Source organism: Labrus mixtus, chromosome 8 (genome assembly GCF_963584025.1).
Source record: "Labrus mixtus chromosome 8, fLabMix1.1, whole genome shotgun sequence".
Classification (NCBI taxonomy): domain Eukaryota; kingdom Metazoa; phylum Chordata; class Actinopteri; order Labriformes; family Labridae; genus Labrus; species Labrus mixtus.
The window spans coordinates 21,493,164-21,504,354 of NC_083619.1; the positions used below are offsets into that span (position 1 = coordinate 21,493,164).

At 42.7% G+C, this 11,191-nt stretch overlaps 3 protein-coding genes across 4 annotated transcripts in view; all 3 read left to right on the plus strand.

Moving 5' to 3' along the window:
• LOC132979376 (tripartite motif-containing protein 16-like) overlaps positions 1 to 11,191 on the plus strand; it is a 57,944-nt gene that overhangs the window by 23,898 nt on the left and 22,855 nt on the right. The gene's annotated exons all lie outside the window — the stretch shown is intronic.
• Positions 1 to 11,191, plus strand: part of LOC132979375 (tripartite motif-containing protein 16-like) — a 39,414-nt gene that overhangs the window by 23,840 nt on the left and 4,383 nt on the right. The gene's annotated exons all lie outside the window — the stretch shown is intronic.
• LOC132979374 (tripartite motif-containing protein 16-like) lies at positions 2,928 to 7,260 on the plus strand. Of its 2 annotated transcripts, none has more exons than XM_061045111.1 (2): positions 2,928 to 3,046; positions 3,674 to 7,260. In XM_061045111.1, the coding sequence occupies exon 2, from the start codon at positions 3,741 to 3,743 to the stop codon at positions 5,496 to 5,498; it is 1,758 nt and encodes a 585-aa protein (XP_060901094.1). In that variant the 5' UTR covers positions 2,928 to 3,046; positions 3,674 to 3,740; the 3' UTR covers positions 5,499 to 7,260. The 2 variants fall into 2 exon arrangements, with proteins under 2 accessions (XP_060901094.1, XP_060901095.1); XM_061045112.1 differs by having other exon boundaries at positions 2,951 to 3,055.

Here is an 11,191-nt window from a genome sequence, read left to right on the forward strand (position 1 = left end):
GTGAGCTACTTGTGTTTTGCTGTTAGCTGTGTGGACAAAGGCTTCCTAGAATGTAAGCTCACTGCTAGCAAGTTAGCTTTATGTAGCCTATGGCTGTTTCCATAGAAACTTAAAAGGAGTTATTTCCAATGAATGCTGAGGTTATTTGCATTTGTTCACAGCTGAAGTGTTTGTTTTAGTCTACAAATGCTTGTTGTGACAACGTTGACTGTAATTGTTAGCGTTTTTTGTGAAATAGTATAAATTGAAAAGATAAATTTATAGTCGACTTTGCCGATTTTGCCGGGGCGGCCGTGGGTGCGTAGGCAAAGCGTCCGTCTCTCAACCTAAGTCAACCTCAGGGTTGAGAGTTCGACAACCGTAGTGTCCTTCAGCAAGACACCTCACCCGGCCCCGCTTGATCTTTTATTTTTGGTTTTATCATTAACATATATCGCCAATCTTTTTATATTTTGGGTTTAATTCATGTTGTGATATTTATCATTTTCTTATCGATTGCCGATGTGCATGTTTTTACAATGAGTTCACTTTCTGTCTTGGTGCGTGTGAGTGATGACAGATTACCTGCTCATGTGCAGCTTTCTTTTATTTCATTGAGACTTTTTCTGCTGAATGAGGAGCAAGAGCAGAGCCGCAATGTCCAATCAGCGGCCAAGGGGAGGGTGAAAAACAAAGAAACAAGAGACGCCGAGACAGAGAGCCAGCCAGTCGACACCGAAGAGAGAGTGTTACGACGCGCAATACACGCAGCGGCAGAGTGAGGAGCTCCGCAAGCCGCGTAAGTAGCCTATCCCTTTGGGACAGTAGTAACACTCTGCTTTTACAAGTACGGCGTTGGTGTGACTGTGTCTGTGTGTGTGTGTGGGCACAATACTGCAGGTATTTTCTTGTTTCGGCAGTGCCCGTCCTGCAGCGTGTGTACGTGTCGAGCGACTAGAGGAGACTCTGCGAGGGAAGCAGCAGGCGATCGGGACAATTCCCTCACTGTTTTAGTTTGTTGGAAGTGACTGAGTGACTTTTAGGCTCATACGTTTTAAGTGCTGCACTTTTAACTCTCCCATGTTTTATCTGACTTGTATTCCTCTCTTTTAGCATAGACGTCCTGGGACAGTTTTATTCTTTCATTTCTTTTGAAGTGGGTTTTAATGTGATGCAATGTCACTATAAATAAATCTGTTTTGCACCAGCACATCATTGTTTTACATCTTCTTGAGTAGGCCTACTGTCTCTCACCCCGATAGCCCAAACCAAACTTGTCAATGTTCATCAATTCTTTACTCTTTTTAAAGAGCACATTTCACCCCATTTACTGTACCATAGGCTCCAGTGGAATGATCATAGTCAGTATCCAGGTAAGGTGACACAAGATCATTTATAATTTGGCTAATTTGGAGATAATATGAATGAGCAAAAAATGAGCAAAAAAAGAAAAGACAAAATCAGCACCAGATAAACAAAGAGCCAATGTGAAAGAGATGCTACGAGATAAAAAGCTGTATTTTACAGCTATAACCTTTCTCTCCCTAAACAAGTGTAAGAAAAAGTGAACATTGCAGCCTACAAGGAGTTGGAGGGGGATTGTCATATTAGGCTGTATCAGTTTAACTAGGACTTAGAAGCTTACACTGCCATCCCTCTACCACCACTGGGGAAGTGTGATCACAACCTGCTCCTTCTTAACCCAAAGTACAAGCCACAGATTCAGAGACACCCAGTAACCACACGCACCTTCAGAAAGTGGTCTCCTGAGGCAGTGGAGACACTAAGAGACTGTTTTGAGTGGACTGACTGGAGCACCCTGCAAGAGCCACACGGTGAGGACATTGAGGGGGTCACACACTGCACAACCGACTACATGAACTTCTGCATGGATGTTGTAGTTCCCACAAAAACTGTGCGCTGCTTCCCGAACAACAAGCCCTGGATTAATGTCAAGGACGTCCTTAACAGGAAGAAGAGGGCAGTCAAGGAAGGAGAGCAGGCAGAGCTGAAGCGCGTGCAGGGGGAACTCGAGGTCCGGCTCAGAGAGGCAAAGGAGGAGTACAGAAGGAAGGTGGAGAAGAAGCTGCAGAACAACAACACGAGAGAGGTCTGGGAGGGCGTGAAAACCATCACAGGCTGCAAGAAGAAAGGTAACAACACAGAAGATGGGGACCCTGTGAGAGCAAAGCAGCTCAACCTGTTTTTTAACAGCTTTGACTAGCAGGCCACTGCAGCTAGTGTCTGCCCCCCCAGCACCTCTTTTCACACCCCCACCTCCCCTGACGTCATTTAAGTCAGTTATGAACCTTCCTAAGCAAAAATGACAATTCGAACGCACCCTTGGTCTTATCTCACTCTCGCTCTGCCTTGGCCTTGGTCTTGTCTCAGTCTCGCCCTGCCTTGGTCTTGGTCTTGTCTCGGTCTCTGAGCACTCTGGTCTCAGGTCTGGTCCTGACTACAACACTTGGTAAAACATACGTAGATAAATCACAAATTTAAACTTCTGTGTACTATTTTATTATGGTTTTGTATGAATTCTCCAAAGTCTAATCTCTCTATTGCAGCATTACGTCTTTTATGAATCTGTATGCTGTTGTTTGTTTGTACACGGTCTCATTTCAGGTAGTATTTTCTGTCTTCATTCTCTCTCTGTTGTCTTCTCCTTTAAAGCACAAGAAAACTTTTTTCAGTTATACAAAACAGCTCGATGAAACTGTAGATTTCAGAGGAAACCAAACATGAAGCTTTTCAATGTTTGCTTCAACTATTGTGAGCTGTAAGTTATTTAAAAACATCATGTGGTTGTTCAATGTTGTCTTTTAATCTTAACTGCACGATAAAACTCAGACTGACAGACTCACACTGTCACTTTAAGAGAATTCATCACCTGTGTGAGGGCAGCATGGTGAGCCCTCCCTATTGCTCAACTCCACTCTGTGCACACATTTCCTTGTTCCCTCTCCTTCACTAATATACAAGTGCAAGATAGGTGTAATCAACAAGTGATCTCCCCAGCCCCGTGCAGCGTGGATCAGCAAATGAGCAGCGACAAAAGGACACAGAGGTATTTTTGGTCGGTGTATTACTTCTACCACATATTGAAATTCTTCCATTACTTGTAATCAAACCGAGTTTTGTAAATTAAAGCAGCAGTAGGAATCAGTAGGTTTGTATTTGAAACAGGATTATGACTTCAATCTGAGGCAAAGTATGTTTAAAGACAATATCAATGATCTGCTTCAATCATCAGTTTGACCATCTGATAGTCAAAAACAAGGAATAAAGGTCAGGTCAGTGTATTTAATCCAGTATGTGAAAACACCTCTTCCAATGCTGGTGACGTTCAGTGGAACTCTGACTCCTCCCTGTGGTGTCTCAGATTTTCACAGCTTGTAATGCTGGTGCTCACAGGTAGCTCCGTTCTGACAGTAGTTGTAGAAACTGTTCAGTTATTCTCTGTGTTTTATTCACTTCTTTTTACATGTCAAGAAATGTGTGACTAGAGTTTTTTACATGCTTGCTTACAGAATTTGCTTCCATGCAACAGAGAGGTTATGTATTCATGTAGAGAATCTGCCCTGTCAGAGTAATGAAACATGAATCAGAGCTTGTTAACCCCTCCCTCTTCTTCCTGCTCTCAGACTCAGCCAGCTCCACTCTGACGTTTATTTTCTTGTTCCCTCCCCTTTAGATCTACAGTATGAGGATGGGTGTAACCAACATGTGGGACGGTGGAAGAGCAGACACTGAACAAACACATGCTGTTTAGATCAGAGGTGAAACGATTGATTTCTAAGGAAGTGAAACTCAGACAGTCGTTGTTACCGAGAGGAGAAATGGCACAGAAAGGAGTTCAACTAGACCGGGAGGCCTTCTCTTGTTCCATCTGTCTGGATCTCCTGAAGGATCCGGTGACTATTCACTGTGGACATAGTTACTGTATGAACTGTATTAAAAGCCACTGGGACACAGAGGATGAGAAGACAATCTACAGCTGCCCTCAGTGTAGGCAGGACTTCACACAGAGGCCTGTTCTGGTGAAAAACACCATGTTGGCAGTTTTAGTGGAGGAGCTGAAGAAGACTGGACTCCAAGCTGCTCCTGCTGATCACTGCTATTCTGGATCTGAAGATGTGCCCTGTGATGTCTGCACCGGGAGGAAACTGAAAGCCTGTAAGTCCTGCCTGGTCTGTTTGATCTCATTTTGTGAGAAACACCTTCAGTCTCATTATGATTCACCTGCTTATGCAAAACACAAGCTGGTGGAGCCCTCCAAGAAGCTCCAGGAGAACGTCTGCTCTCGTCATAATGAGGAGATGAAAGTATTTTGTCGGACTGATCAGCAGTCTATCTGTCTCCTCTGTTTAATGGACGAACACAAAGGTCATGACACAGTCTCAGCTGCAGCAGAAAGGACAGAGAGGCAGAGAGAGCTTGGGGTGAGTCGACAAAACATCCAGCAGAGAATCCAGGACAGAGAGAAAGATGTGAAGCTGCTTCAACAGGAGGTGGAGGCTATCAATGGCTCCGCTGATAAAACAGTGGGGAACAGTGAGAAGATGTTCACTGAGCTGATCCGTCTCATGGAGAAAAGACGCTCTGATGTGAAGCAGCAGGTCAGATCCCAGCAGCAAACTGAAGTGAGTCGAGTCAGAGAGCTTCAGGAGAAGCTGGAGCAGGAGATCACTGAGCTGAAGAGGAAAGACGCTGAACTGGAGAAGCTCTCACACACAGAAGATCACAACCAGTTTCTACACGACTACCCCTCACTGTCACCACTCAGTGAATCTACACCCTCATCCAGCATCAAGATCCGTCCTCTGAGGTTCTTTGAGGATGTGACAGCGGCTGTGTCAGAAGTCAGAGATAAACTACAGGACGTCCTGAGAGAGAAATGGACAAACATCTCACAGACAGTGACTGAAGTGGATGTTTTACTGTCAGGACCAGAACCAGAGCCCAAGACCAGAGCTGAGTTCTTAAAATATTCATGTGACATCACACTGGATCCAAACACAGCACAAACACGGCTGTTATTATCTGATGAGAACAGAAAAGTAACAGCAATGATAGAACAACAGTCTTATTCTAGTCACCCAGACAGATTCACTAGATGGTGTCAGGTCCTGAGTAAAGAGAGTCTGATGGGACGTTGTTACTGGGAGGTGAAGTGGGGGGGGAAAGGAGTTTCTGTAGCAGTCACATACAAGAATATCAGCAGAGCAGGGAGGTCAGATGAATGTAGGTTTGGACGTAATGACAAATCTTGCGCGTTAGATTGTGACAGCAACAGTTATAACTTTTGGTACAACAATGTCAGCACTCCTGTCTCAGGTCCTCCGTCCTCCAGAGTAGGAGTGTACCTGGATCACAGAGCAGGTATTCTGTCCTTCTACAGCATCTCTGAAACCATGACTCTCCTCCACAGAGTCCAGACCACATTCACTCAGCCTCTATATGCTGGACTCAGGATTCATCATTTTGAAGACTCTGCTGAGTTGTGTAAGCTGAAGTAGACAGAAGTCATTAGGGGACAATGTGTTAACATCTGTGTTTTTTTTTCCATGTTTCTAAAGAAAGCTGATTATACTTTTCTTCACTGCACATACTACGGTACTTTGACAAAACCAGTAAAGCCAAATTTCTGTATTTCATAGATTTCAATATCACATGTGGACGTGGGACCTTCCTCTGACCTGTCTCTTTGAGCCCACTAGTTTTCCTTGCACCACAGGACCTGCGTATAAGCATTCTGTTAACCTTTCACCCTTTCACACGCACGTCTTCAAAAGAATAAGGTAAACAGAAGTTTCCTCCTTCTCTTAGATGATTTCTTCTTTGTTTTGTTTTCAATGTTTTGTTTTGTTGCTGTTCTTTGTTAGGCGTCTTAGAGTATTCAGAGAAGCGCTATGTTATTATCATTATTATTATTAATGTTAAAGGTCACATATTATGTAAAATTCACCATGTTTCTCTAACACTAATATGTGTCTCTAGTCTGTCTACAAACCCCCCAATGATGAGAAAAGTCCATCCTCTCTGTATTGTGCCTGCTCCACTTTTCAGAAAATGTGTAAAGGTTGAGCACTTGTGCAGCAGGTTTGTGTATTACGTGCCACGGCGCTGTCCAAGGTGCCGATCGTTCATTTGTTCATCTGTTTGTTTGTTCGCCGCTGCATCTCTTATGGAGTTCTCAGTAAAAGTGCACAGTAAAAGTACTTCATATTACTTGTCTAGGACGTACTAAGTCCAACCATATCAGAATCATTGTCTGCTTATGGAAGAATTTCTTTTTACAAGACATCAAAGTCAGAAAAAAGACTCATTATAGTGATTTATAAAGGACTTTGACAGTGGATTTCTCAAAAAGTACTTCATAGTACAGGTGCATGTATTATAGGAAGTACTAAGTCCACCCATATCAGAACCATTGTCTACTTATGGAAGAACATATATTTTTATATTTTTTTCCCAGGAAAACACCTTATTTTGAAAAACGGAAGTTATCGCAGACTCGCAGTATTATTCCCTGAACAGTATTTTGTTTGCTCCCGTTTCATACACGTATATCTCATAGTCAGTTTTATGGTAAGACCTAGGCATTTAGCACTTCACTTCATCGCTCTCTCTCTCTCTGCTCGCTCTGGAGTCCGGAGCATTTACCATAAAGATCAGAATACGTGGGCACTTCAAATTTAGGGGCGGCTCACTTCACCATGTAAAAGCGAGGAGCGGCTGGCTTGACCGCAGTGATCAGGCCGCCGGTGAGCTGACCTAACCTTATGTTTTCCCTGTCACACTTCAGGTTAGGGCTAGTTTTGCTGTATGTATATGTGTAGCCGATGCGAGCTCGTAACATTTAGCAACGGGAGACGTGGAGCAGCAGTACAAAACGACGCTCTAAAAAAGCCGACAGATATTGTAAATTGACATGCGACATTTAAAAGGTTACCAATCCTGTCTTATGCTGATAGCCTATTTGGTTTGTAGATAAAAGTAAGTTGTATTTAACTTCATAAAAAAAAAAAACATTATTTGTGTGCTTCTGAGCACAAACAGTTTCATTTGCATATGCCCTCTGAAAGACGGCTGCAGCGCTTGGAGGGGGTCTAGAATGTTAACTCTCCCATGTTTTATCTGACTTGTATTCCTCTCTTTTAGCATAGACGTCTTGGGACAGTTTTATTCTTTCAATTCTTTTGAAGTGGGTTTTAATGTGATGCAATGTAACTATAAATAAATCTCACCCCGATAGCCCAAACCAAACTTGTCAATATTCATCAATTCTTTACTCTTTTTAAAGAACACATTTCACCCCATTTACTGTACCATAGGCTCCAGTGGAATGATCATAGTCAGTATCCAGGTAAGGTGACACGAGATCATTTATAATTTGGCTAAACTGTTGGAGATAATATGAATGAGCAAAAAAAAGAAAAGACAAAATCAGCACCAGATCTCTCCCTAAACAAGTGTAAGAAAAAGTGAACATTGCAGCCTACAAGGAGTTGGAGGGGGGTTGTCATATTAGGCTGTATCAGTTTAACTAGGACTTAATCCAGTCGCATCCCATTAATGAACGTGTACAGACTTATTAACACAAGATAATTTATTTTCCTAACAGGACATCAATAGAGTACATCTTATGTTATATTCAATACATTATAGTGTGACTCATAAGTAAATACTGTATATACATTACATTCAGATGGGCCTACATTGAAAACTCTTGATCCATATAAACCTAGTCTCCCATCATCTCTGGAAAGAACGGACTCCCCCTGCTGGATTACGACATCAACTGCAACCATTAACCCTCCCTGTAATATCCCCTTGATTTTAACAGAAAGGAAGTCAAATATTTTCTCAGTCCTTAAAGCTGCAAATCTCTGTAGCCTAAAGACCGTTGACTCTAACCCCCCAAACACCTCTACCATCCCAGATACACCTATGAAGTTGGCACTGCTTAATGTGAGATCACTCAAATAAGAATAATTCCTTTGTTGCTGTTCAAAGGAATACCAGTAGATGGAGACCTTATCATTCAAAATCCATTTTTGTTGATGCTGACTTCATGCATCCTATCTCAGCAAACATACATCTCTCTCTCTCTCTCTCTCTCTCTCTCTCTCTCTCTCTCTCTCTCTCTCTCTCTCTATTTATATATATGTACACACAGGTTTTTTATTATTCTTTTCCCTCATCTTAATTGTCTTTCTTTGTTGGTGTTTTCATGCATTGTCTGTAAAGCACTTGGTGAAGCGGTTTCAAACGTACTATATAAATAAACTTGACTTGACTAAATGTGTCTCTGCTGCTGTTCAAAGGAATACCAGTAGATGGAGACCTTATCATTCAAAATCCATTCTTGTTGATGCTGACTTCATGCATCCTATCTCAGCAAACATACAGTTTAAAGAACTGTCCTCATTAAGAGCTCATTGTGATTTCATTGAAAGCTCAAATGGAATCGCAAGTGTCTGAAATGAGTTTCTCTTGAAATAATAACAATACAGTGACGCTAAAAATATAACATACTGACATGTAACACTTTGGACCATGCATTTTAAGTCCCGCATCACATCTGTTGTAGTTCATGCAAAGGAGGCTGCATTAATAACTCTAGCATGCCATAAATGCCACATCTCATATCATATGAGATATTGTGTTTTGTGGAAGTGGCAGATTGTAATAAAGGGGCAGCTTAGAGATTGATGCACTTCACCTGAGTAGCTAGAGGCGGCTGATTGGCTCCACCTTCCGTGTCATCATGAGAAGGACTTTCCCTACAACACGGAGTGATAAGAAATGTATCCATCCGGGAAGACAGTTTCACCAAGTGTCAAGGTCCTTTTGTGTTACAAAACATGACTTTCTGTAGGCTAATTACCATCTTAGTATGCAACACTAACAGTCATTTCCAGTAGGCACATACATTTTCCACAGGCTAACATAATGAAGCGGCTTTGTGTGACTTTGGCCTATTGGACTTTCGGGACACTTTTTTTTTTTTAAACGTTTTTTGATGGGAGTTAATGAGGACGATGAATAGGACTGTCTGGACTAGCTGCATTATTATTGTAAGTAAGCGTTTTCACTTTTAAGTGAGCTACTTGTGTTTTGCTGTTAGCTGTGTGGACAAAGGCTTCCTAGAATGTAAGCTCACTGCTAGCAAGTTAGCTTTATGTAGCCTATGGCTGTTTCCATAGAAACTTAAAAGGAGTTATTTCCAATGAATGCTGAGGTTATTTGCATTTGTTCACAGCTGAAGTGTTTGTTTTAGTCTACAAATGCTTTTTGTGACAATGTTGACTGTAATTGTTAGCGTTTTTGTGAAATAGTATAAATTGAAACGATAAATTTATAATCGACTTTGCCGATTTTGCCGGGGCGGCCGTGGGTGCGTAGGCAAAGCGTCCGTCTCTCAACCTAAGTCAACCTCAGGGTTGAGAGTTCGACAACCGTAGTGTCCTTCAGCAAGACACCTCACCCGGCCCCGCTTGATCTTTTATTTTTGGTTTTATCATTAACATATATCGCCAATCTTTTTATATTTTGGGTTTAATTCATGTTGTGATATTTATGATTTTCTTATCGATTGCCGATGTGCATGTTTTTACAATGAGTTCACTTTCTGTCTTGGTGCGTGTGAGTGATGACAGATTACCTGCTCATGTGCAGCTTTCTTTTATTTCACTGAGACTTTTTCTGCTGAATGAGGAGCAAGAGCAGAGCCGCAATGTCCAATCAGCGGCCAAGGGGAGGGTGAAAAACAAAGAAACAAGAGACGCCGAGACAGAGAGCCAGCCAGTCGACACTGAAGAGAGAGTGTTACGACGCGCAATACACGCAGCGGCAGAGTGAGGAGCTCCGCAAGCCGCGTAAGTAGCCTATCCCTTTGGGACAGTAGTAACACGCTGCTTTTACAAGTACGGCGTTGGTGTGTCTGTGTGTGTGTGTGTGTGTGTGTGTGTGTGTGGGCACAATACTGCCGGTATTTTCTTGTTTCGGCAGTGCCCGTCCTGCAGCGTGTGTACGTGTCGAGCGACTAGAGGAGACTCTGCGAGGGAAGCAGCAGGCGATCGGGACAATTCCCTCACTGTTTTAGTTTGTTGGAAGTGACTGAGTGACTTTTAGGCTCATACGTTTTAAGTGCTGCACTTTTAACTCTCCCATGTTTTATCTGACTTGTATTCCTCTCTTTTAGCATAGACGTCTTGGGACAGTTTTATTCTTTCATTTCTTTTGAAGTGGGTTTTAATGTGATGCAATGTCACTATAAATAAATCTGTTTTGCACCAGCACGTCATTGTTTTACATCTTTTTGAGTAGGCCTACTGTCTCTCACCCCGATAGCCCAAACCAAACTTTTCAATGTTCATCAATTCTTTACTCTTTTTAAAGAGCACATTTCACCCCATTTACTGTACCATAGGCTCCAGTGGAATGATCATAGTCAGTATCCAGGTAAGGTGACACGAGATCATTTATAATTTGGCTAAACTGATGGAGATAATATGAATGAGCAAAAAAAAGAAAAGACAAAATCAGCACCAGATAAACAAATAGCCAATGTGAAAGAGATGCTACGAGATAAAAAGCTGTATTTTACAGCTATAACCTTTCTCTCCCTAAACAAGTGTAAGAAAAAGTGAACATTGCAGCCTACAAGGAGTTGGAGGGGGATTGTCATATTAGGCTGCATCAGTTTAACTAGGACTAAGAAGCTTACACTGCCATCCCTCTACCACCACTGGGGAAGTGTGATCACAACCTGCTCCTTCTTAACCCAAAGTACAAGCCACAGATTCAGAGACACCCAGTAACCACACGCACCTTCAGAAAGTGGTCTCCTGAGGCAGTGGAGACACTAAGAGACTGTTTTGAGTGGACTGACTGGAGCACCCTGCAAGAGCCACACGGTGAGGACATTGAGGGGGTCACACACTGCACAACTGACTACATGAACTTCTGTATGGATGTTGTAGTTCCCACAAAAACTGTGCGCTGCTTCCCGAACAACAAGCCCTGGATTAATGTCAAGGACGTCCTTAACAGGAAGAAGAGGGCATTCAAGGAAGGAGAGCAGGCAGAGGTGAAGCGCGTGCAGGGGGAACTCGAGGTCCGGCTCAGAGAGGCAAAGGAGGAGTACAGAAGGAAGGTGGAGAAGAAGCTGCAGAACAACAACACGAGAGAGGTCTGGGAGGGC